At 26.9% G+C, this 27842-nt stretch overlaps 3 protein-coding genes across 3 annotated transcripts; 1 reads left to right on the top strand and 2 right to left on the bottom strand.

Annotated features, from left to right (window-relative positions):
• The first annotated feature begins 30 nt into the window (after positions 1–30).
• Positions 31–27556, top strand: LOC119668032 (procollagen-lysine,2-oxoglutarate 5-dioxygenase). Its single transcript, XM_038077401.1, has 12 exons — positions 31–310; positions 3928–4013; positions 10679–10818; positions 10879–11410; positions 11473–11604; positions 11672–11793; positions 12521–12622; positions 12685–12810; positions 25989–26115; positions 26467–26754; positions 26834–26980; positions 27041–27556. The coding sequence occupies exons 1-12, from the start codon at positions 214–216 to the stop codon at positions 27323–27325; spliced, it is 2184 nt and encodes a 727-aa protein (XP_037933329.1). The 5' UTR covers positions 31–213; the 3' UTR covers positions 27326–27556.
• Positions 16093–17016, bottom strand: LOC119668034 (immunoglobulin domain-containing protein oig-4). The gene is made up of 4 exons (XM_038077403.1): positions 16791–17016; positions 16655–16726; positions 16421–16570; positions 16093–16348 (listed from the first exon to the last, which is right to left on the bottom strand). Exons 1-4 carry the CDS (start codon positions 16890–16892, stop codon positions 16190–16192), a joined length of 483 nt encoding a protein of 160 aa, XP_037933331.1. The 5' UTR covers positions 16893–17016; the 3' UTR covers positions 16093–16189.
• Positions 20334–24669, bottom strand: LOC119668033 (immunoglobulin domain-containing protein oig-4). The gene is made up of 6 exons (XM_038077402.1): positions 24489–24669; positions 23963–24069; positions 23814–23895; positions 23674–23741; positions 22728–22803; positions 20334–20450 (listed from the first exon to the last, which is right to left on the bottom strand). The coding sequence occupies exons 1-6, from the start codon at positions 24568–24570 to the stop codon at positions 20368–20370; spliced, it is 498 nt and encodes a 165-aa protein (XP_037933330.1). The 5' UTR covers positions 24571–24669; the 3' UTR covers positions 20334–20367.
• Positions 27557–27842: the final 286 nt, after the last annotated feature.

Below are 27842 nucleotides of genomic sequence, written 5' to 3'. Positions count from 1 at the left end.
GAAAATTTGTTGTTATTAATTCATATAAATAAACAGAGATTTTGGAGCTCATTCGTGCTACTGTATTCGACGGGTATTGACTGTATCGCGTCGTCCAATTAAAAGTTTTGTGCGGTTGTTTGTTGGTTTTTATTCATATTTTGAAAAACGTTCCATACTATAAAATGCAATTGTAAAAATAAACCGCGGAAAAATAAAAGTAAACATAAAAAAATGCAATTATTCGGCTTCTTTTGGTTATTGTTTACATTGTGTTATTGTTCGCAATCGTTCGCGGAGGAGAGTGTGAGTTCAACGGATGCAGGAATCGGTATGTTGCAACATTTTTGTTTATATGAAGAATTCTGTTTTATTTCCAACGAAATGAGATCATACATAATATTTCTTTATTGGTTACTATATATATGCGCTTTTTTAATTGCAATAAAATGTAAATGATACAAACCGCATTCGAAGTGCATTTGTGTTTAGAAGAATGCACTTATCAGTAAAAAATTTTTCCAGTTACCAGTAACTATCCCCAAAATAAATGTGTACATTATTGTTGCCATATATTATCCTGGCGTTTATTAAGTGATTGGAGGGAAGTTTATAATTTTAGATAAAAATACTATATAATTCTATAATTATAATTATAATTATATATATACTATATAATAATGACGTACTGATATGTCTGTTACTAGCTAGTAAAGTGCCTGATATTTATAATAAAAGTATATAAAATTTAGAAATCGATATATAAAATATCCGTACATATTCACAATAAAGTAAAAATGTTAAGAATAAATAAGTTTAGATATAAATCTAAATAAATTATATTGCCATTTCTGTGGTTTATTTTCCATAAACTAATTAGTTTACTAGTTTTGCTAATACGTATACAGTTTTAAATCGATCTCATTAGTTTTTGATAAATTTGTAGATTTTTTTATTTAAAATTTATTTGTATAAAAAAAGACATAAATTTTTTTAAGGTTTGAAAATAAATATTTCCATACTGGAAATAATAAAATGTATTATGTAAATTGCTGTATAATCGTAATTAAATACGTTTTTAAAAGCGACCATTTGCGTCCTATGCAAATTTTTGAATCGGCATACTTTGTAACCTTGAAAATAAACATAAAACTTTTCTTTTAATTTTGTAGGTTTTTATAGAAATTTAGTTTATGACTGTGACAATAAATACCTTTTTTTTTTAAGTTTAAAATATATACAAAATATATAGAATATTACAGATTTGAATACTCTCGTTAAAATCATCTAGTTAAGCACTTGAAGAATAACAAACGTTCAACATAAGTTATCATTCGTTTTCACTCATTTTCACTTTCTAAGCCCTGTCTTAAGAAACAATAATAGAATAGAAAAGAATTAAACAGGGTAGCAGCTCCCACTGGAGCGGAGCACTGCGACCATAGTTGATCTTTTGTGCTGCAAGAATGAAAGCCAGAATATCAATCGTTGAGGAGCTCCTAATATCAGCAGGGGAGACTAGTTCTCGACCTAGTGACCTTCTCCAGGCCCAGATCAAGGTTGGGCAGATACAGAGTATGTCACTGGACAATCTATTTCTTCGGGCAGACCTATTTTGTTAAGGTTGTAACGTAGTCCATGATGACCTGTTAAATATGTTAAATGTTCTGCTGAAGAAGGATACTTTACCATAACTGTAGAGATGAATCAGCTCTTTAGCTTGATGGTTACCTGGAATGTCGCGCCAGTAGCGACTTCTCTCATCTGAAAACCATTTATTAATCAGAGATCTAGTTGTAGACTAACTTAATCCACAATATGGTTCCGGTTCACAGAGTTGAATGGTAGATCCTGACCTCGCTAGACTGTTCGCAAACTCATTACCATTGATTCCTGTGTGACCAAGCAACCAACAAAGCATCACTTTATTTTTGCTTGCCAACTGGACAGCATGTCATAGCAGTCTAACAGAAGCTTTGAGGAAAAAATAATAATGTAATATAATTCTGTTCTGATCTCTGTTAGTTGTGAATTTGTTATAAAAGAAGTTTTTTAAGGCAGATAATAGCATTATCTGCGTCTGACATAGGTATTTATTTGTTTTCAAATTCTTGAGGCACTTTTGATTGTTTTATGTTCCATACGTTCGATATGTCTAAGCTTAATATTTAAAAAAAGACAAATGTGTACCTACACTGAAATGATCATTATTTTATTTACTCTCCATTGACGGAACTTATTTATAAAGGACGTTTCTAGTAAAGCCACGTACCTGGGAGCATTGAAACGGTACAAAATAGCAGATGAGCTGTTAAAATTATACGACCTTTAAACACAATATTTTCGCTTATTACTAAGTGTTTGTATCAGTAAAATTTTAATAGAGCAATATATACCTATTATAAACCATTATATATAATGGTATTAATACTATTTTAATATTGTTGTGTTTTTTCTATGAGATAGATACATACATCTATATGATGTATATATATACATATACACTATATACATATACACATTATTAATAAAAACTCAACTTATATACCTTTAAACAAAAGGAATACAATCAGTTTGATGTTCTTTTTCAAGTTGGTATTGCTGGTTTGATAATAACTTTCTGGTACAGGTTAAACTTTTCTGTTAATTTAAGAAGTTACTATACCACTTGACAAGAAATCTTATTGAAATGCCACGTAAATGTATCAGTCTAATAGTGGGTATTCTAACGTACCACATACCACTTCTAACGTAATCAAAAAGCTGAGAGATTGAATAATCCCTTTAACGATTCATACCGAACAAAAATAAATATCAAACGAAATCGTTTGATATTTAAAAACGGGCTCCTTTGGATCCACGTAACAACCCAAACTAATTTACGTAAAGTCGTCTACAGTTGTTCATTAAAAACATATCACTACAAGTATGTGCGATATGCTACATAAGCAGATAGTATTCATAATAATTCAAATATATACATTATAATAAAAGCTTAAGTGTTAATTAACAGCTCTAAAAAACAAAACAAAAAAAAATGGCAGGTACGGAGTACCATGAAAAACAATATAATATATTTAATACATAATAGAATTTATGTTTAATTGTGCCTTTTGGCATTTAATTGATATTTTCATGTTAACTGGAGTTAACTAACATCCAATAAGTTTAATTTGTCTTAAAATTTTTTCAGAGACTGCTATTGCAGAAATATTAGCTGTAACATCTGTAAATGTGGCTATAGAACGTATTTGAAAAAGTTTTGACTTTTTCGAATTAACGAATTTTAGTTAATTTCATACGTCTTAACCAATGTACCGTCATTAACTGCTTTAAAATAATTTTATATAATACTGCTACAGATCTATCAAGTCTATGCGTTTTTTTGGTAAGCCCTTTATACCTAAAATAATTTTTAAAAATGAACGAAAATGATTGAAGATTGTGGTAATATTGAACTTATGGCTCAGCGTAATGAATTTTTAATTAAAAATTAAATTAATTAAATTAAAAATATTTTTAGATTTAAAATTTTTTCTATTTAAATAAAATCTTTTGTAGTAGGACATAAAATTCTTAAATAAAATAATTAAGAACAGGGCACGAGTTCAATCCCTGGTACTTGCAGTCTCAAAAAATTATTTATGAATAATTAAATACAAAAACTAATTCTAACACCACTAATGATTCTGATATTTCGCAATAATCAAAACAGCTGTTGGATCAGAAAAAATAAATTCAATTAATTAAAATAATATAAAAAGATTTTATTTTTTTTTTGTAGTTCACTACTTTTCGAAACCTCTCTATAAAATAATTAAGATATTATTGCAGTGTATCAAATTGTTATTAATTCTAAATTTATGATCACGTTTTTTTGTAATTATAATAAATTTTCCATTATTTATTAATAAATATATTCTTATTAAAATGTATTTTTGTTTTCAGAAAAGGTCAAAGCTTTCACAGTAGCTACAGAACGTACGGATGGATTCCTGAGATATATGCGCTCCGCACGTGTGTACGATATCGAGGTTAGATTTACCTAGAAATTAACATTATTTCTTTTATGGCTCTTAAATTACTTTTTAACTATTAGGAACAAAGATTAACATATAATCTAGATGTACGAAATAGTTAATATTAAATTTATTTCAAACATTTAGCAATAAAGTGTGAATTAAGTATTCAAATTCAATACAATAATACAACAACACCCGTTAGTTAAGTACAAAGACCGGTTAATTTCTCGACTCTTATCATTAAATTGAGAAAAAAACATGTTTCAAAAGTTGAAAAGAACATAGGTAGAGCAATGATTTAAACTCTTTTAAGTAAAAGTTGTTAAAGCGGTTTATGAACCGATTTCATATGTTTATTAGTTTACAATAAAATTAATTAGTTTAATTAATTTAAATTTATTTAGCTCGACTCGATTTGCGTAAGAAACTTTTTATTTGAAACATCAATAAAAAAATCAAGATTTTTCTTCTTACTTAGAAACACTGATAATATTTTGTTGGTCAGCTATCAATTGTTCATGCGACTGTATCTGTGCATATAACTTAAACGTTTCTCCATGCATCCGGCCTACTTGGTATTCGGACAACACATTCTGAACATGTGTGGATTCTTATTTCATGTTCAGTTGATTAATTTTACTTTTTTGTTTTGAATTTTTCTTGTTAAAAGTTCTAATTTTGTTATATTGTATTTGCTATCATCACTTCTTGAATATACAACCAAACATAGGCACATCTGAATGAGAACATATTTCGTACAATGTATAATATAGTTTATATATTATATTATGATTTCTGTTTTCCTTATATTTTTATATGACTTCGTCTCTTTTGTGGTCACGTAGTCTGCAATAATTTCACTTGAGATTCTCAGAAAATATCAGTTTTATTTGCCGGCCGCTGTTTTTAAATTTCACAATATTTTGATAACCTTTAATATAAATCGTTAGATGGGTTAAATTTCTTTCCTTATCTTTAAAATATTATGCTGCTATTGCTTTTATGTAAAATATATATATGTTTATTAGATTATACTATAAATTAATATAATAAAAAAAATGTTAAGCCTAATTCTTATTTTTATTATTACTATTACATTATTATTATCATATCTTATTATTATTATTATTATATCTTATTATTATTATTTTATCTTATTTTTATTATTATACAATCAAACTTTCATAACTCGAACTTCTATAACTCGAATTTTCTATAACTCGAACTAAAAAGAGTGCAAAAGAGAGGGTTTTAGAAAGCAAATTACAATCTGCTTTTATAACTCGAACTTCTAAATACGAATAAAAATATTGTCTCGTGCCAATAGGAATATGAGAAAGTACGTTCTATTAGTCGAATTTTTGTTTTAAGTTTGAATCCATTTTAGTGTTAGGGGAAGTCTGTTTTTCCAAACCAAATGTTTAATTTATTCTACCTTATGTTGATACTTTGTGCAAAGGCCAATCGCTTACAACGTGATTTAAGGTAAATCAAAATAGCTTCCAATGCTACTCTTAACGATTATATTGTGCTAGTCAATGAATTTTGTAGATCAACCTTTCCTACGGATGACGATATTATTGAGCATTATAGAGCTCTGAATTAGTGAATCCGATTCTAAGCGCAACGAAAAGTAATGATGAGAATTCGGTGGATGAAATTGTTCTACAGGCTTTTAAGAATGAAGTCATTCAAAGTCATTTAAAATTCTGAATTTTTATTTGCAAACAAATGATACTACAACTGATGATCACTATAAGGCTTGAAATAAATTGGAATCTCTAGGACAGTTGTTGCTACACGAGGATGACGTCTTTCTTTTTGGGAAATTTAACCTATTGAAAAATTTGTTACAGTATAACCGTGGCCTCGTAAAGACTGTATATGTACGGTGGATAGATATCGAGATATCCATAATATGGAGAGAGGAATTGACAAATAGATCTTAAGGGGATGGCGATATTTATTGGAGCGCAGTTGATTATGCTCTTATACAAGAAACATTTTTAATTCTACGGCACGATTTCGTTAACAGCTTTGGTAAGATTGTGAAGCTAAAGGATAATAATTTTAAGTGATTAAGCCACTGTATCCTATATATCTATCATAAGCACGATTGAAGCCGTAACAAAGCATGTTTCCGAGCAAAACAACAGAATACTTTTCATAAAAGCATTAAAAATTTGAAGTTTATTTTTAAAAAATATACATTTCCTCTCCACATCTTAAATCAGTATAGAGCAGAAACGCAAGCTCTAGTTCAATAAAAGCCATATTAAAACAGTGGTATTTAGCACAATAAACTCTCTGAAGTGTCATCTATAGTATTCCTAACTAAATAATAATATCAATAATATTAATAACGATAGTAATATTCATAATACTAACAATATTATTAAAAATAATAATAATATACCGATAGCTTTCATTAGAGCATCCAAGTCAATAGTAATGGGGTAGTGTGTCGCTGTCCTACACTGTTGATAGACAAATTTGGTTCGCTTAGAGGGCCACAACTTAGCATGAACAACCGTCATAAATGCTTTTTATAAAGGTAGGTAATCGAATTATGACTGCCCCGGACGGAATCATTTTTGATTTTATTTGACATCTGTTTAGTGGTTTTGGAACTCAAGTCATGATTATATATTTTTTTAATTACTGGCCATAACAATATTTTCTGTTAAGTGAAATAATTTAAATTAACTTTAGTCGCATACAATATATTATGTTTCATACTGGACTGCTGTGTAATTTAGCTCTATTCAAATAACAATAGATTTTGTTTATACTGCCCATATTTTTGTATATTGTAACATTATACTGCATTGAAAGTAAATTATCCATTTTTTTATTGTCTTATTTAAGCTAAGCATAGGCTACCCACAGACAGAGCTAACAAAGTCATGATTTAGTTATTCCTACTCCAGTTTCTTAAACATGTAAGACACAAAGTCAATCGATTCTAACTTCGTGAATAATTTCATTATAAGACATTCTTTTTAATTACATAAAACATCAAAGAAGATAATCATTAGTTTTTTTGCTTTGTTGTATATAAATAAATTAAATCCGTTAATCATCTAAATTTTGCTTTCTTTTTGCTTTGTTCACAGCGTGTATAACTCAATACTAAATAACCATAATTGCTTAATTATAATTTTTGACTTGTTCTATCGAATATTTGCATAATAATCGTAATAAGTAGACAGTATTCAAACATTTATCGCAGTTTATTTCTTCATAAATATCTTATTTATCATCTAGATTTAATTTAATAATGAAAAAAATAGTCGCACTTATAAAAAAATTTGCAATTTATTTAATTCTATGATTCATATATTTTTTATATGTATTTTGAAATATTTTATATAGATTTGAGAAAGAATATCAAAATTTAAGTATACATAGTTTGTTTTTATCTATATTTAACTTCTATTACAAGATAACAAAAGAGATAATGATCAAAAGGCAACTGGTATCCATATTTATATAACGTATAAATTTATTCATACTAATTAGAATTTAGTTACTTATGCAAATTTAATTTAACGTTAGCATAATTCTTCACTATTGAATAAGTCCTCGTTTATGCCTTGATCTCTATGTATTTCTACTGAATATTAGTTACAGAACAGGCTTACTTTGCTTTGCATTGAGTTGAAGAATATTCTACATATAACAAAGTATAATTTAGAATACTTCGCGCCAAGGAGTTCTGGCTTTTATAACATGCTTCTCTCAACAGAGCTTTGAGTCCAGAGCATTTTCGGTTGGTTAGAATATTGTATAGTTTTATTGTATTGTATATTACTACTAAGTATAATCTTTGCTATTATAAGGATTTATTTGCTACTATTTTATTTATGATTAAGTTTGTTTATCATCTGGTTTCGTATTATTTAAGTTGAAAAATTTTTTCAGCTATCAGACCAACCACAATAAAACGCTTTTATTTAAAAATTTTTAGAAGCAGATATTTCGTTCTTTATTTTAGAACATCTTCAGTGCTTAATTTTTTAATAAAAAGCTTAACTTAAGGTTTATAAAATTACAATTAAAAACAATATATACGTATATGTTACTTTACGTATATATTGTTTTTAATTGTAATTTTATAAACCTTAAGTTAAGCTTTTTATTAAAAAATTAAGCACTGAAGATGTTCTAAAATAAAGAACGAAATATCTGCTTCTAAAAATTTTTAAATAAAAGCGTTTTATTGTGGTTGGTCTGATAGCTGAAAAAATTTTTCAACTTAAACTATTTTATTTAGCTCACCATGTCTTTGCTCAGTTAATACATCGCAGTGTGCCAGAAGTAAAATTATGGTAAATGATCAAAATTCGGTATTTTTTATACTGGTAGAGATATTCAACTAAAATTGGGCCCATAAATTTAGACCTAAACATTGTCAATTTTTCGATTTTTTTTTTGAATATCTCAAAAACTATAATAGGTAGAAGTATAAAATTTGGTTTACTTGTATTATATAAATAAGGTTTAGAAATTTTCTTTTATATTCTAATTACTGCAACAACCACTTTTCATGAATTATTTATAAAAATATTTTTATTATTTTAAAAAAAATGTTTCTTCTAATACAACCTCGTGCAAAAAATGGGAGTGTGTCACTTATTAGTTTTTAGGTTATTCACTATTTTATTACATTTTTACTGTTAATTAAAAAGATTTATTTTTTCTGTTTTTTAATCCTTAGAATATAATTATTAATTATATGTATTTAAAAAAGTATTCACTTTTAATAAATAGTAAAATATAATATAATATAAAATCAGTCATATTTTATGGTCTCTTTCACTTCTTTCTGTGATACACAAAAAATGTATCCGAGTTTTTCAATAATCAATGTTGAAGCTTTCCAAAAATTAAAACCTATATCACTTTGTTTTAATACCTATTTCGGGCGTTTGATTTCACTGAAAGCTATGCAGAATATAACCTTGAATAAACCTCATATATATATATAAAAAACCAATAAGTAATATGTAATATAACAACACATGCTATTTTATAAATATTTAATTTGCTTATATTTCAAATTTCAAGCAAATCGGTTATAAAAAACCAAGGTTATTACACATTATGTTCAGGCGTATGTCCTGCAGTGACAAAGGTTGCAGTAATATAGGCAAAGAAAATCCTACGTATATGAAAGATAAAGAATATTTCTCTGAGATATTTATATACAACTTAATATTTGACTCTGAAGAATCTATATGCAAGATACAATGTAATTATTTTACAAAAGAATACCTTATCAAAATTTTTTTACTTCGAAACTTTTTCTATTTTATTTACTATCCGAATTTTTTCTACTTCAAAACTTTTTCTATTTTATTTACTATTTGATAAACTAGATATGTAGTCGAAAGTTTGCTTCGGAACTAAAATTGATTAGATGGTATTATTGGATTGATGGTATTGATTAGATGGTATTTTAATAAGCAGTGTTTTAAATAGTTGAGAAAGAACGAACAGTATGTCACTTCGTTAAGGATTCATTCAGCTTGGAACCCATACTGAATTCAGCAATTTTCTAAAATTATGGTAAATATAAAAGGTGGGCTATGTGCCCATTAATTTATAAAAAGTGGTAGATTTTGTACATGAGCGTACCCAAAAATGAAATTAGGAAATGGTTATAACTCAGAAGTATGGCGATCAAACGCATTACAGCAAAATATTGCGTCAGATCTTGGGTCAGATCTGTTTTACTATATGGATGCGAAACGTGGCATGCAGCGAGTGTTGTTACAACGAATATACAAGCGTTTAACGATAGATGTTTGCGTACAATTTAAAGAATCTGGTACCCTAGAATAATAAAAAATAGTCAACTGTGGCGCATTATCGATGGAAAAAGCGGTACGTCTTCGAAAGTATAGATGGCTTGGGCACACTCTACTTGAGGAAACAAATGATATTATACACAGTGCAGTTTCGTGGAATCCTCAAGTCCACAAAAATAGAAAACAACCAAAAGTTACACGGCGTAGAACAATCATAAATGAAACATCAAGAAATATAAATGAACTGTGATTTATGACACGAAATCATCAACTTTTGAAAAACTTTGTTACGAATTTATGTGAATAGGCTAAGTTCTATATATTAACTGTATTGAACATGCTTATAATAATATTAATAATAACTCAGAAGAGGGGAGTGTAGCATATAAAACTCCTTTTTCTATGCTGGACCACATATTTCAAGAGCATCATAAAATATTTAGATATGGAGAGGGGACGCTATTTGTGTGCTTATGCGTTTGCGTTTTATACAGTTTCCTTGGCAAGTTCTGTAAATTTCTGATGCAATAATCTCAAAGTTGGTTCCTTGTTTTATTTTTAATTTAAAAATTTTCTCTACATTTTCTATATCAGTAAACATCATAATTATTAATATACATTAGTATATATAGTATATAGGTATATATATAGATTTAGCAATCATGTATTAATTGTACATTTTTGTGTTAATTATTGGTGATATATATATAAAATCATACAAGATTGTTATAGAGCTGAGATCCAAGGTATCATATTTTTATTTTTGTTTTAATATTATTATATATAATATACTATAAATATTATTAATACATATAACGAAAACAAATGGGCTCAATATTAATATAAAAAATTGTAATTTTTTAGGTTTCTGCTCTAGGGTTAGATCAAGAATGGAAGGGTGGTGATATGAATAAACCCGGTGGTGGTTTCAAAATAAATTTATTACGGCAAGCCATAAAACCTCTGAAAGATATGAAGGATACAATAATCTTATTCACAGATAGGTAAGATTGTTAAACAATAATTTAATGTAATATATAACATAATAATTCATTTAATTTTAGTTATGATGTCGTTTTTACATCTACCATATCGGATATAGTTCAGAAATTTAAAGAAACTGGAGCTAAAGTGTTGTTCTCAGCAGAGAAATATTGTTGGCCCGATGTAAGTTTAGCAGAAGAGTATCCAGAAGTGGAACCAAAAGCTTCAAAATATCTCAATTCTGGCGCTTTTATGGGTTATGCTCCACAAGTGTATGCATTACTTGAGCAACCATTAAATGATTCTGATGATGATCAGCTATATTACACCAAAGCATTTTTAAACAAGGATGTACGTAGCAAACTTGGAATACAGCTTGATACAAAATCTAAAATTTTCCAAAACTTAAATGGTGCTAAAGATGATGTCAAACTAAATGTCGACTTAGACTCCAACGAAGGTGTTTTAGAAAATATTAATTTCATGACAAAACCAAATATAATACATGGAAATGGACCAAGCAAAATTGAATTGAATGCCTTTGCTAACTACTTAGCTAAAACGTTTAATAGTAAATGTTTGATTTGTCAAGAAAGGCAGGTGGAACTTGATGTATGTAAAAAGATAAATCATTTTCCTTTATTAATATAACTTTTTGTAATTTTTTTCCATAGGAAGATAATTTGCCAATCATAACACTAGCCATTATGATCACACAACCAGTGCCTTTCTTTGATTTGTTTTTAAAGTACATCGAAAATATAAATTATCCTAAAAAAAGTTTACATTTATATATATACAGCAGTGTTAGTATTATTAGAAATATATTAAAGAAATTCGATTAAATTAATTAATATTTTTTATATATTACAGCAATTATTACATGAAGATCTTGCTAAGTCTTTTTTGAAACGTTTGGATAATGAATACATATCAACAAAAATAGTGCTTAAAAGTGATGAGCTTGATGAAAGACGTGGACGTCAGCTGGCACTGTAAGTATATATAGTATGTTCAGATATAACTAATTATATAAAAATAAATAACATTAGTTTAATAAATTAATTAAATGCAGTTTATTCTCGGTTATCGCAACAATTATAGCACTTATTGAGTTATTAGGCTTAGCGAGAATAAATATATGAAGTATTCTCGCTAATATATGAAGCATCTTCGTTCCTGAAGTAAATTAAAATTTATTTCCATACATTAGTCAAAAGACAGTTAAGTTATCTTAAATTAAAATCTCTAATTGTTTACTTAAGATTTGAACTTTTATTCTAAAAAGACTCATTAATGAAATTTTTTTTTGATAATAAAGTTTTGAATTTTTGCTTAAAAATGTCGCTGCAATTAGGTATCATGCCATGCCTTTTGGATGACATAGTGTGTTATCCACAATTATGAAGTTTCTTTTAGGAAAGAAGGCAACAAAAGTTGCATTTATTTATGTTTTCTGAACAGTTGCACTTATAAGATACAATGATTTTTCGTGCAACTTCAGATAGTTGCAATAACTGCAATATTGTGGTTAGTAGGAACATAGTTATATTAGGCTATGATCATATAATAATGTGATAATATTGTTGACAAAAACAAAACTTCAGCATCGAAAAAGTATGTAAGAAAGTTATGCTTTCAATATGTTAGTTATTTATGTATTTATTTTATTATTTAATAGATTTTTTTTAATTTTTCTACACAAAAATGCTTTATTTTAAGGCAACAAGCGAAACAAAAGAAGAGCGATTATATATTCTTTGTTGATGCAGATACCCATATTGATGATCCAGAGTTATTGCGGGAACTGTTAATTATGAATAAGTAAGTTTTGTTGTTAAGAAGTTAATATCGTTTATAAAAAAAATATCTTATATTTTTTGTAGACAATTTATAGCACCTGTAATTACCAAGTATAAAGAATTGTGGAGCAACTTCTGGGGAGCATTGTCTGATGGTGGATATTATGCGCGCTCTCATGATTATGTAGATATTGTTAAATTTTCAATTGTGTAAGTAAATCCAATTTTTCAATCTTAAGATACACTTGGATATATAAATATTAATAAAAAATATAATATATAATTGTTCTACTATAAATAGAGTATTTTTAAAACTTAAGTATAAAATATGTATAAACTACTGTAAGTGATACTTTTTAGTTTAACTATACTGATTAATATAGAGATGTTGTTGTTGTAACCCGACGGGATCTGATTAAAATAGAGATCGTTTGTTTATTTTCATGACTCAACAGAAATATACACATTTTAAAGTCTATGATTATATGCTGAAAAGTCCATTTCTGTCACAAGTGAATGTAAATCCTTACCAGTTATAGTATATGCCTATTCAATATAATATATATATCTTTTAACATAAAAATATAATAAGATAATGACATAATAATGCTGTGGATAAGTATTTAGTATTTTTTTTATATTTCTTTAAGCTTTTTATTTTTGCAGTTGCTTCGGCCATATAAATCAATAATATAAATCATAATAATATGTATAAATATGTACAATATATAAATTGTACATAAAATAAATCATTATATGCTTTTTATTTAAAAAAAATATATAAATCATCGTATAAATCATTAATATGTACAATATTACTTTAAAATATACATATAATATTTTTATAATATTTTTATAAGCACCAATTTTGTGGTATCTGTAATAGACACTAGTTTAGTCTTTCCCTTTAGTAAGTCTTTCCCTTTAGTAAGTTTCCCCTTACCGACATGAGTTTCCTATTCGTATTTTCTTTTTTGAAATCATTGTGAATAAATCGAATGAGCATTCAACAGACTTTTAATGGAAGTGGTACATAGTAACTTGTGAGTTGTTTGGCTCACGTTCTGCTGAATGCATTGCTGGTTTTATTTTTTTTAAATTTTGTTACTCTATTGCATTTAAATAACAACATGCTAACAATAATTGATAACAAAATCAACTGATTAAGCAAACAAATTAAAATGGTATGTGAGTAATATATAAAGCTATATACAGTTGATGCTATCACTCTATTTTAAATATCCGCTTCGCAACCCTAATAGAAACTGGAAAGATCCATATGCGATAATTGCATATGAAATAATAGCAAAAAATAACAAAGACTCCTGTGGCGTTGAAGTGGATCACAATTTTCGATGCAAGATACGAAACATTTGAAGTCAGAAATAACAGCATAGGTTATATTTATCAAAAAAAAAATTTCCCTTTTGCTATTTGCGTCTTTCTAATACGTAAATTATTTTTGTGTATGTGATAGTCAATACAGTATCTTCACTTCTTGAGACGAATCAAAATTACGACAGTAAAATCGAAAAAAACGAAAGTTATGTAAACATCCTCTTAAGATTAAAAACTATCAGAACCACTCAGTATACCGTTTTAAAGCTAACACAAAAAAGGAAATGTATAGCCAAATAAAGAAAATTATAGAAATATAAACTTAGTAAAATAAAATTATTATTAAAACGGCTGCAGTTGTTGATGCTTAGGTTAGGTTAGGTTTCTGGGGTCGGCCGAAGACGTATTTAGACCATGAGGTCCATTGTGATACCCTTAAGAATTTGACACTTGTCACTATAACCATTCAGTACTAGCCTCAAAGCCATTGACACGAGCTAATGAAATAGAATTTAGTTCTCTTAGTGAATTGAAAAAATGCGACCCAAAGTAAGAGAGTCTATGTCTTGCGAAAGCAGGACACTGTAACAGAAGGTTTATTGGTGATTTCTCTTCGTCATCCTCCATGCAATGTCTATAGTGCAAGGAGGTCCTGATGTTTATGATAAACGAAATTTGATTGAGCTTTGTTAAAAATAAAAATTATTATTGTAATAATTTATTTTCTTAAATTTAATCTTAATATATTAATATAAAACTATCACTTTTAATACTAAATATATAAATAACCTTATATTCAATAATTAATTTAAAATTTACTACCACAATTATAAACGTTTTCTAATTCATATTCGTATCCAAAGTATAGTAAACACATACATACATTAGTAATAGCTTCGATATGCTATATGCTTCGATAACATATATGTTATAAAGGCAAAAATTTTGTTTTGAGAATTAGTTATCGAACCGATCACCAAGAGCCAAAAAAGTCTCCTGTATTTTTTAGTAACGAAATAGCTATCGTTTCTTACCCATTTGTACTTTTTAAAATGGTTCATCATTTTTAAAAGTTTCACCAGCTACCATACTAAAAGGCAAAAATTGTAATAAAAATATTACTATATGTTATTGTTATATATTTACTTTACTCGTTGAACGGCTCATGCTCTAATGTTCTATGAACTTATCCAATGTATATAGGTACTTTTATGGTTATCCAATGTATATACTTTTCTGATTATTTCATAAAAGAAATTTGAGCGTTCGTGCTGCAATTTTTCCTTTTTAAAATGCCAATATAGCACGTTAACTGGCTTATCGTTGACTAACTGCATTTTGTAAGCCGGGATTTTATAGCATTGGTGGATGGGAGCGTAATTACCATTAAGTCTCTAAATGATGAGGCATATCATAACGACTTATATGGTCGTTATATGACCAAACTCAACAACCATTAATTACTCATCAGGTTTTTAATAGGTTTAATAGGTTTTTAATGTAGTTTTTTTAATAATAAAATAATAATAATGAAACAAATATGGACATGTACTATACAGCTCATTATTAATGATAAATAAGCACCGTCTGTCAAGGTATTATTAAAATGATCATTTAAGTATCCTTAATGCTCATTTCTTACTCTAGTCTGTCAAGGGTATAAGCGTACTTTATGATATTTTATGGTCCCGGCTGTTAATGCTATTTTAACTACAATGTTATAGTTAAAAACTGTTAAACGTACTGTCTTCTTTGTATAAAATTAATATAATTAAATTGTTTTTATTAAAAAAAAAATAAAATGATCGAAATTTGCTTTTTCAAATAAAAACCCTTAAAACTATTTAGGATTATCAATACATGTGATATAACTAAATTTATGTCACATCGACTTCTTTGATAGCTGGGGGATTTCTGCAGAGTCCCACCAATCTCACTGACTAATTTGTGTATTCCTCATATGCTTTGTGATTATTCAATGACTGATCTAAGATCTGGGTACCGACCCGTGTGGTTAGTAGTTACTCTGAGATTAGACAGTGGTTTGACCGGATTTATTCTAAGGTCTTTTAGCAAAAGTTTTGTATATGGTTGTTAACTATCCACATAATTTATGAATGAAATAAGAACTGTAATCAATTTATTTAGTAACAAAATATTCTTTTATTGATTAGAACTAAAAACAATTTAGAATTATAGTATTTGGACAAAAATACAACTGTAATTGTAATAATTACATTTACTAATCAAATTAATCGAAAGCAATTGAGAAATCAGTTTTGAAACTGCGGCGATCAATAGAATACATATTGTCAGCAGTACATTCATATAGTCCTGCATCCATTTGTGTGGCGGGATCAATTTCAATTTTGGATTTAACCTTATCTTCACCAATGCGCCATTCATGTACCTTCAATAATGAATAGTAGTAAATATTAAATATAAAAATAATAAAAATGTATAAATGCTTCATTACACTTACATGCATATAAAGATGTTGAAAGATTTCGGTACCATCTTTATACCAAGTAATATGTGGACGTGGATTTCCTTTAGCCACACACAGAAAAGCAATTTTATGTCCTAAAACATATTCATAATCAAAATGTGATGCCTGCAATATTTTTGCACCCTAATAAAAGAATTGGAAGAGTCTTACTTTATATATACGTATATACTTCGTAAATAAAATGTGTATAAATTGTGATATACTAACATTGTTGTTGTTATAATACTGATCTGATTCTGGATCACGGTATTTACCGGTGATGGGTAAACCAATTTGCACCTATTTGAAAAATATATTATTTGTTAAAATCCATTTTTTATTTAAAATATTTTTAAATATGTACTCTTGACTTGGTGCGACCTCTTCCACGACCACGACGTCCTTCGCAAATTTGACAACCAAGTATTAATATGCCAATACATATGGCAACCACTTTTAAATTCATTGTTTAATTTTATTTTTTGATAAATTTAATCCGAAACACAAAATATTTACAATGAACTTAGCAAAGAAGGCTAGAGTGCCAACACGTCTACGCGCTCTACGCTCGCCTCACGAATAGCTTCCACCTTAAATTATATTTTGCAACTAAATGTAAATTTCAGCATTAAATTTTATAATATTTGCCCGAAATGACAATTTTTTGGTACCTATATAATATTTCAACTAAGTTAACTGATCTAAAAAAATGCAATAGCAATTGAGAAGTGTACTCTACAATAGTACTTCCATATTTTATTTTTATTTTGTATCTGGTGCCACAATAGATTTTGTATGAAGAGATTTTTCAAATTCTTTTTCGAAATAAAATCATATTAAGAATCTTGTTACTTTCTTACTTTACGAGTCTGTCGAACTGCTTGAGATGAGCCTTTTCCCTGCAATTAATCATTAATGGTAGTGATGATTTAACTTTGAGAATTTTGCACTACGATATAGAATAGTATTGTGTTCATTTCATGGATCCAGAGAATTTCTCCAAGTCCAATATTCTCAATAAATTGTAAATTGTATAGTATCGAGCAAACTTCTAGCACATGTTTTATCGTCTCATTCTCTTGGCTCTACAAGTTTCAGTAGAATAAAATGTCGGACTTCTATAATATCATATAATACTTTTTTTTCTTCAACTCACTGTAAACTTTATATTTTATCTAAGAAATCTAAAAGTTTTATCTAAGAAATAAACAATTTTATTATACAATACTTATATTATTATGTTGAGTCAGTGCACTTGAGTACTTTTACTTTCTATTAACTTCGAAGTTTCTTCATAACCCCTCTCTATGCCATGAGTGGATTATTGTTTATCACTTCATCAGACTAAGCAATAATTGACCTCAGATCTGCATACCTCCTCGAAGAGCCTGTATATATATATATATAAATCTATAATAACAGATTTTTTAAATATATGATTTTTTGTTTAATAAGAATTTTTTTTTTCCTCTATCATAGATGGGTTTCCAATAATAATGAATAATTGTATTGAATCAAATTTAGAATCGAATACTTTTTAAGAATTATAGGTAGCTTAAAAATAATCTGGGTTTTATTTCAGTTATGACCGATTTTAGCTGATCTCTAATTTTGCATGGCATATAACAGTGATAAGTGATATGCACTTTACACAATTTATTTTTGTTTAACCCATTTAAATTTAGCATCATAATCTCGAATTCAGTGGTACTCTTGTACCTCTAACGTTCATAATACGCATACAACTGTTACGCTGGGAAAGTCCGCGAAAATAATATTATAAACATATATACATAAATATGTGTACAGTTATATATTATCTTTTATTGGTTGATTAACATCATTGTCACCCCTTCCGCATTAAAATTGTTTCATATTTTGTCGCGGTTAATAATATTGTGTACATTATAGAACAGTGGAACTTATAGATTTTAAATATTATCTATTTATTTCAAGATCACGCATCTTTTTTGGACAATCTTTATAAAACATAGATTTCATAATTTTAAACTTATATTTGCATTCTTTAGGCTAGTCTTTCCCAAGTTTACGCGTATGACCTATGAGTAAATAATTTGAATGTTAAGGCGGCAATTTAAAATTGCACTTTTATATAAATCAATCATATTAAATTGGGAATAAATCATCGTCATTATAATGTCGAGAATGTTTTGATTACTCAAGAGAAGTAACAAGTATGCATACTTGTGCTGTGAACTGTGGTGGATTTGGAGAATATAGTTGGATAGATATTTAATATTTTATCAGTATGCGATTCAATTAAAAAAAATATAAATGCTTTTAAGAAAAAAATATGTTGCTTTACTGAAAATGTAACGTTTACATGGGTTTCGTATAAAAACCGAAAAATCAACTCGCTTTGCAATCAATGGGCATCACATCGTAGACACCGAAAACTTTACTTACTTAGGGAGTGTTCTATCGGTGGATGGGGATGCGAAAAAGGACATCAATAGCCGCATTCAAAAAGCGCAAGTATTATTTGTTAGGTTGCGCAACATATAGCGGACCCACAATATACGTACCAACACAAAGCTAAAAATTTCTAACGCATGCGTCAAATCGGTATGTCTGTATGGATCGGAAACTTGGCTTGCTAACACCGAAATCGAAAGAAGACTACACTCATTTATCAATCGATGCCTGCAAAACATATTAGGCATATAGTGGCCTAGAACGATTTTAAATGAAGAGTTATGGAGAATAATGCACCAAACAAACGTAAACAACGAGATAAGAAGAAAGAAGTATGGTTGGATTGGACACACACTGCGTAAGTCTTATGAAGATATCGTGCATACGGCACTTACTTGAAGCCCCTAGAGGACTACATGCAGAGGCAGACCAGCAACGACCAGGAGAATTACAGTTCAACAGGAGACGAGAAAATTGTTTAATTGTTGAGAGCAATAGCACAAAATAGAAACCAGTGAAAAATTTATGTAGACTTCTTAAGCTGATAATGAAGTATGGAAATAATAATAAAATGAAACTCAAAAATTTTAAAAATACTGTCTTATCCAAAAATAATCCAGTTATTTCCTATTTCAGGTTTTCTAGTATGCAATTTGTTGTTATTCACTGAATTCATTGTTGTTCTCAATTAAGAGGGTTACAGCAATATTTTCTATTAATAATCTTCTAAATTTTTTTAATAATATTGTGATCTTATCCAGCTGTGCCCTATATATATCCTTATATAAGGAGTAGGGAAATAAGTGTGCGCTCTCTACCAAAGATATGTCACTAATATCTATATTATTAAAACTTTTAAATATCTTTTTTTTTCAATGGAGTAAACATCCATTCTTGTGTTTTAACTTGTTTTTGGTATATAGACTACATAGTTATATACTCGTATTATTATTAAATCTATACTTTAAAAAAAAGAATAGAAGATAAGAACAAAACTTCAGTTGACTTCTTTAAAGTTGAATTTTTTTAGAGTTCGATTTTTTCTTCATCAGCAGAATTCCTATTATTCTTGACTTCTTGTTAGTTATAATAAACAAATCATAATAAAATTTTAACCAAAAAAATATTTAAAGTAATAAGTTTTTTACATTTCAGTATTAATATAGACCTAAGTGTTTTGTGCCACTGTTAAAGGATTTCATATAACCCAACAAAATTCACACAAAAACAAAAATAAAGTGAAAAATAAATATATAAATTGGGTAATTGAGATTATGAACACATGAAGCTTTTTCAATGCAATTTAATACCAAAGAAAAAACAAAACAATATAAAATCAGAGTAGATACTTAAGTATTGTATTTATTTAAATCAATTTAATCAAATTTAATGAATATTTTTGGGTGATTGTACAATTCAAAATGCAAATATTCATTAAAATAAATCATTTACAAAAAGTTAAAATTAATCATGAAACTTTAATTAACAAAAATGTTATTCTTATCTTAATAATTAATCATCACATAGTCTGTACGAAATCCTCGGCGATCAATCGCATAAATATTATCCGCTTGACATTCATAATAACCTTAAGTAAATAAAAAAAATATTAAATAAAACATTAATTAATGAAATAATAAGTAATATTAATAAATTTTAATAAAATAGGGTTCAAATTATTTTTTTTAAATTACATTTGAAGTTTGTTTAAAAAATCAATCTTTGTACAGATGTTACTAAAGTTATTAGAGTGTCGTGGATTATTTCCATTCAATACTGCTTAAATTAAGATATTAACATGAGAAAATATTTGTCAATCGAAAACTTTTGCAATATGATTAATTTTTTCACGAGCAATAATAAAATTAAAGTTAATATTAACTAGTTAAAAAAGTAGAATTCTGCAATATTTTTTTATTTGAGTCTAAAAAATATTATAATTATATAGGTATGACCAATTATTTTAAAATTATAATAACACTGTCTATAGGTAAATGTATTTTGTTTGTGTATTGTATTATATATTTAATTAATATAATTAATTTACGACAAAATAGCCTAGTCCAATAGAATGTTTGCATGACACTCATCAATAGACAACATTATTCCTTTGCATAAGGTTGTCTGTTCAGATAGTTTTCAAAGATTACATAGAATATAGAATATATCCGATATTCTACTATACTTTTTTAATGCATTAATGCACTGGAAATTGTTTGTTTCTTACTTTTGTTTTAATTATCCTTTGACAGTTTACCAGAAAAACAAAATGAAGAAATTATTTCACAATTTCTAATATCACAATCGAAGTTTTTTCTCAGATATAAATTAAGTTTACAAATTTAAAAACTAAAATTTTTAAAAGTAATAATTCTAGTTAAAATTATTAAATCAATAAAAACTTGAGTCACATGTGTAAAAATATGCTATCTGAATTAATTTCAATTGGCAAATCTGGATTTAATCTAGATTTACTCTCGCTCTGTCAAAATTTATTGTTCAAACCATGTGCGAGTTCGAGGTAAAGTAAATTGAAATTTTCTAGAGATTTTTTGCACTGCACTTATGTAAATATTTATTTATTGCACTTATTTATTATTTTTGGTTAAAAGTTTACAAATTTATTTATTAAACATCTTATAAAATTTTCATACAGGTAACACCTAATTTATCTAATTTACCCTACTCAAAATTCTGGTAAATACCAAAATTCGCTGCCATACCGACATAATTTACTATTTTCCTATTTTATATAACCGTTGTTATATAAAACAGTTGATAATTTCAGGGTTATCTTGCTTCTCTGGCAAAATATCTAGAGTGTTATAAGTTAATCTCCACTGTTCTACATTTCGCTCGAGATTTACTAATTGAAAAACAAAATATCACTAGAGCTGAAACTCGATTCAATTAGTTACTACGGATTTACCAATCGAAAACGGCATAAGTTATTATGCATTCAGTAGAGGTTTGATGTGTGCGAGTATTATGATACATGTGTGACTCGACTATACCCGAAATCGAACATTTTAAATGGTCGAAAATGTTCAAGCTACTCGAACAGCTGTTATTTATTTCAATTTCTTGCATTTTGTTTTATATAAATAGATATAATATGAAATATAGGAACACTGTATGATATCCGAACAGTTTCTAATAGGTTGTACTTGAGCCTAATGTTTGTCTTTATCAAAACTGTAAAAGGTTTTAATAACTCGAGTGATATTTGAAGCTATAGTATTCATGTATTTATTAACTGCTACAAATGTGGCATAATTTTTTTTATAATTTTTTTTTTTTTGCGCTCATTTTTGTTATAGCAGATTATTGCAAATATTCTCGCATTACCCCCCAATTTTTTAATGCAATAAACTTTAAAATCTTTCCGTAATTCTTAAGTTTTTAGCGTATTGATACTGGTAATTAATTAATCATTTCTATTGTTTTCAAATTATAAATTATGATTTTTAATATAACTAGTATTATAGTTATGGAAAAATTATTTTATTGTTAAACTAAAAATAAATAATTTTCTTTGTTCCTCTTTTTAATTAATGAATTTTATCCTGCTTATAGAACCAAACTGTATTATTATTTTTTTGAATCTATTAATATATATGACTAAATTGAAAAATCTTTCATTAATGATACATGTAACTATATTTTGCTACGGTAATTTATTTATAGTACCTCTGTTATAAAGATATATATATATCTTTTGTGTATCTTTCATAAAAATAATCGTGTTATACTTTACTAAATTGAAGTAAGCAGTTTTATAATCCGAAAAAATTTCTAAGTTAGTAGCTTAGGATTGGAATTTAAATATTCGTAGAATATTTAACTGATATATATTAGTTCTTACCTGCATCCATTTGCGTAGTTGGATCAATTTCCATTTTTGATTTGGTTATGTCAGAATCTATATGTGATTCATGAACCTAAATAGGATAAGCAATTTTTATATATTTAATATCATAAAACATTTAAGTGTTAAATATTTCCAAAGACCTATATTTATTTTGAAAAAACAACTCGATTTTTTTTGGCAGCGAGTTCTTTTTCTGCATATAGCAGAATATATTTTTTATTATATTTTATATTATATTTAATATTATATTTTATCTTGTATTTTAAATTATTATAGATATTATATTTTATATTACATTTTATATTATATTTCATATTCTATTTTAAATTATATTTTGTATTATATTATATTTTATTTTATATTATATTTTATATTATACTTTATATAATATTTCATATTCTATTTCAGATTATATTTTATATTTCATTTTGTATTTTAAATTATATTTTATATTATATGTTTTATATTACATTTTATATCATATTTTAAATATGATATTTTATATTTATATTTATATTTTAAATTCCATTTTGTATTATATTTTATATTATATTTTTTATTATATTTCTTATTATATTAGATATTATATTTTATATTGTATTTCATATTATATAATATAATATATTTTATATTATATTTTATATTATACTATATATTATATTATATCATATAATAAGTATATATTATTTATTTTGTATTATGTAATATATATTATGTACACTATTTTATTATAATATATTATAATGTTAATGTGTGTTAATATGTTTATAAATATAATATATATCGTAGTATAAGAAAATTTATTTTATAATTATTTCTTATATATTTTAATTGGATTATGTATGTAATTGGATTATGTATGTTTTAAGTTTCTAATAAAAGTAGTGCAGATAAAAATGAAAATTTTACAAACTCTTATGCCAGTATATGTTAATAATACCTGAAAAAAACGATGTTGATATAATTCAGCTCCATCCTTAAACCAGGTAATTGTGGGTCTTGGATTTCCTGAAATAGTGTTAAGAATAATTTTTTTTTAGATTTTTTTAAATAAGTATTAAAAGATACATTAAAATTTACCTTGTGCCATACAAAAGAAAGTAATCTTACGTCCAAGTGTATAATCCAGTTCAAAATGAGAAGACTTTATAATTTTGGCACCCTTAAGATAAAAATATCAAAATTATTTTATAAAAATGTTTAACAATATTTTTGTAAATGAACCTAACATTTTCGTGATCATAATAGTTGACAGCATCCGGGGTGCGATGTTGTATTAAAACGGGCTTTTTACCAGTGTAGTTCCTTCTTAAAACTCCACGTCCACCAACACTTCCTAAAGAAAATAAAAACAAAAAATTATATAAAATTAGTTTAAAAGTTCAAATTTTTTCTGTAGGTATTAAACAATAGAATCGAACGCTCCCGTGGGAAGAGAATCACTCCGACCTTAATAGATGTTTTATAATGAAAAACAAAATATAGTGGTATAGAAGCCATTCAACCTTCTTGAAAATTACAATATTTGATGTCGAATATTGTTTACTTTTTTTTCAGTTATTATTTATTATTATATATTTTTATTATATAACAATTTTTAATTTTGAATAATATATTATTATAATAATAATAGTAATATTGTATATAAAATGTTTGCACTTATATTAAAATCTGTATATACTCCTATTTTTTTTTGTATATTTAATTATTAATTTATTTATTTGTGAATAATGATTTTATTTAATTTATACGTACTTTGTGTGTTGGAATCGCCACATATAGACAGCATTATTAAAATAATATATAAAATTGCAATGCGTCCACTTTTTCTGTTCATTTGTGATATATTACAATTGACACGAAAATGTTAGAGTGCTAACTCGTTCAGTTATATGAACTATTATCTCTCAAATTTTTTATCACAGTGATGTGCTGCTACGAAATCTATTTCAATACTAAAGACATGAGTGACTCTTCTCAGCGCTCGAACGTGGTTTGCGCTTTTTGTTATTCCATCAATTGAATTATATTAACGTGACAATGACTGATTTGGATCATCACAGTTAATACTATTTTTATTCACTAAACAATTTTGTTTTGTTTTGTATATTTAATTTATAATGTTTGTAAATTTGTTTTTAGGGTATTCCAATAAATATTATAATCACTTGTACAGCGTTTGTCAAACTTTATTCTTTATGTGATTTTAAAGAGATTCACATCATTTTATTATAATTCAAATATATTACATATATTTCCTACATTTAATCTACTAAAAATTTAAAAAAGGATATTTCAGTTTTAGTTGATAGTCAATAAATCGTTTCTAATTCTGAAAGTGAAGACACACTCTTCCTTTTTTTTATTTTTTAGTAAAATAATTAAATATAAAGTTTCTTACTTAAACTTTATTGCTTAAATTGCTTTATATATATCTATTTATCTATTATAGTTTTTTTCAATATAATTTTTATACTTAATAAATTCTAAATAGATTTTAAATAGCTTTAAATGAGAAAAGCTGCTGAACAGTTTTTAGGTATGCAATTTCACTTTTCTGGAAAAACGTATCTCCTGAGTATCTCCTTTTTATTATGGGTAAATAGGAAAAAGACACACAATGTCATATCTGAAGAATAAAAAAAAATATTCTTGCAACAAATTGAACCGCCTAGTGTTTTAAACCAAAAAAATTTGTGAAACCCATTACAGATGTATTACTTTTCTGTTTCTTCAGAAACCTCGAACGGTAATTTTGTTAGCAAATACAATCATTTTAATTTATTTGAATAAATTACATGTAATTTTTGATGGACGTATAAGGACGCCTGGATTTAATGTCCTCTGTGACACTTGTTTCAGATTTTGAATATTTCGCTGCACTGAATTCTGTTTTTAGGAAGCAATTTTATACAAATTCTCTGATCCAGCACTTCTGCCGCACCATAAGTCCGCAGAACACACTAATCTATATCTTGCTCATTCGCTCGGTAAACACAAACTAAACAACTGTAATAGTAAACACGTACGTTACTAACAGTGCAACCAATACATAAAAAAAGACTAGACTCAACAAATGAAATACATCTCTTATTATGTTCTAGAATTTTTAACTTTGCTTAAATCAGTTTAAGAAATGCATACATGCTTCTCTTTTCTTAAGTAGTTTATATTTATATATAAGAGTGTATATGTTTAAATACAATATTTATTTTATATTATGTCTAATGATGATTTTTTGTTTTTTTTTTTCAGTGGAATGTGGAATGTTCCTTATGTTTCCAATGTGTATTTGATCAAAAATACCGCATTTAAATATATTAACTATGATCATCAATATTTTGACCCCGATATGGCCATGTGCGAATCACTTCGTAACGCGGTAAGCAAGTTCAAATTTTCAAAATATATTAGTATATGTACATTTTTTGATGTAAGTAAGCCGATTTATAACACTTAAAAACATTTAGTGGTGTTTTTTTGTATTTTTTTAAATCATTTTTTGCTTTTGGTATGATTACTATATCACTAAATTTGTCATTAAAATATTTTTATATTTTATATTTAATAAAAAAAAAAATATTTTAATCGATGTGAAGTATTATATCAAATATTAAACTTATATATATCTATCCTCCAAAAATAAATTACTATATTTATTTTTATATTGTTACATCTGTTATATATATAACATATACTCATAGAATTAATTTTCAATCTTCATACAATGCAGGGTATTTTTATGTATATCACAAACTATCGCGCATACGGACACATGGTGAATGTAGATAACTTCGATAGTACTCTTACAAGTCCAGATTTCTACACGCTTTTTACAAACAAATATGACTGGATCCTAAAATACCTACATCCAAATTATGCAAAACAGTTAGAAGCCAATGTAACAATACCACAACCATGTCCGGACGTATTTTGGTTCCAGATTGTAACTGATACTTTTTGTGATGATTTTGTTGCTATAACAGAGGCCTATGGCAAGTGGTCAGATGGAAGTAATAAGGTAAGTTAATTTTATACTATTTATTGTGATTGTTTAAAAAAACCAACGACTAACACTAATATTATTTATTATTTTCTAGGATGCTCGCCTTGAAGGCGGCTATGAGGCTGTACCAACGCGTGATATTCATATGAAACAAGTAGGCTTAGATCGACTATGGTTAGAATTCTTACTACTTTTCGTGCGGCCATTACAAGAAAAAGTTTTTACTGGTTATTATCATAATGTAAGCAAACAATATTTATATATTGGATATGTGAATAATTTATAAAAATAATTTATTTAGCCACCACGTTCATTGATGAATTTTATGGTGCGATATCGTCCTGATGAGCAACCTTCCTTAAGGCCCCATCATGATTCTTCTACATACACCATTAATATTGCACTCAATCATGTAGATAAAGATTATGAAGGCGGCGGTTGTCGTTTTATACGCTATAATTGTTCAGTCACCGAAACAAAGAAGGGTTGGATGCTTATGCATCCCGGACGACTTACACATTTCCATGAAGGACTTTTAGTAACTAAAGGCACACGTTATATTATGATATCGTTCATTGATCCATAAATATGGTTTTCAATTTTGACTATTGGGAACATATTCGGTTCTCGCCTTTAAATTTATTAAACTGCCATTTGTCTATCCAAAGATTTTATAAAATTGCTTCAAACTCGCAAACTTGTTTAAGTGTGATTATTTTCCCATCGTATGTACTAATATATTGAAAACACATACTCAACGCATTGTTTGTCGACGATTTCATTTTCAATGAAAATGAATAGTATATCATGTTTTAAATGCATAAAATTAATAAGTGTTTTTATATTAATATTTATTATATTAAGTAAAAATGTCAATGACTACATTTTGTATAAAAATTAAAATAAAAATTAACGAAACCTATTTTCTAAAAGTTTTTTCCCATTAAAAATGTTATATTCATAACCTTACTTTTTTAGGCTAAGGAAAACTCATATCATACTAATGTTCTCATAAAATATATAACAGCAATATTTTATTATATCAATAAATGTACAGATCAATAAAGATTTAACTGCTTTATGACATTATTTATTATTTATTA

Source organism: Teleopsis dalmanni, chromosome 1 (genome assembly GCF_002237135.1).
Source record: "Teleopsis dalmanni isolate 2A chromosome 1, ASM223713v2, whole genome shotgun sequence".
Classification (NCBI taxonomy): domain Eukaryota; kingdom Metazoa; phylum Arthropoda; class Insecta; order Diptera; family Diopsidae; genus Teleopsis; species Teleopsis dalmanni.
Note: the sequence above shows the minus strand (reverse complement) of the source record. Positions and strands in the feature narration are given on the sequence as shown.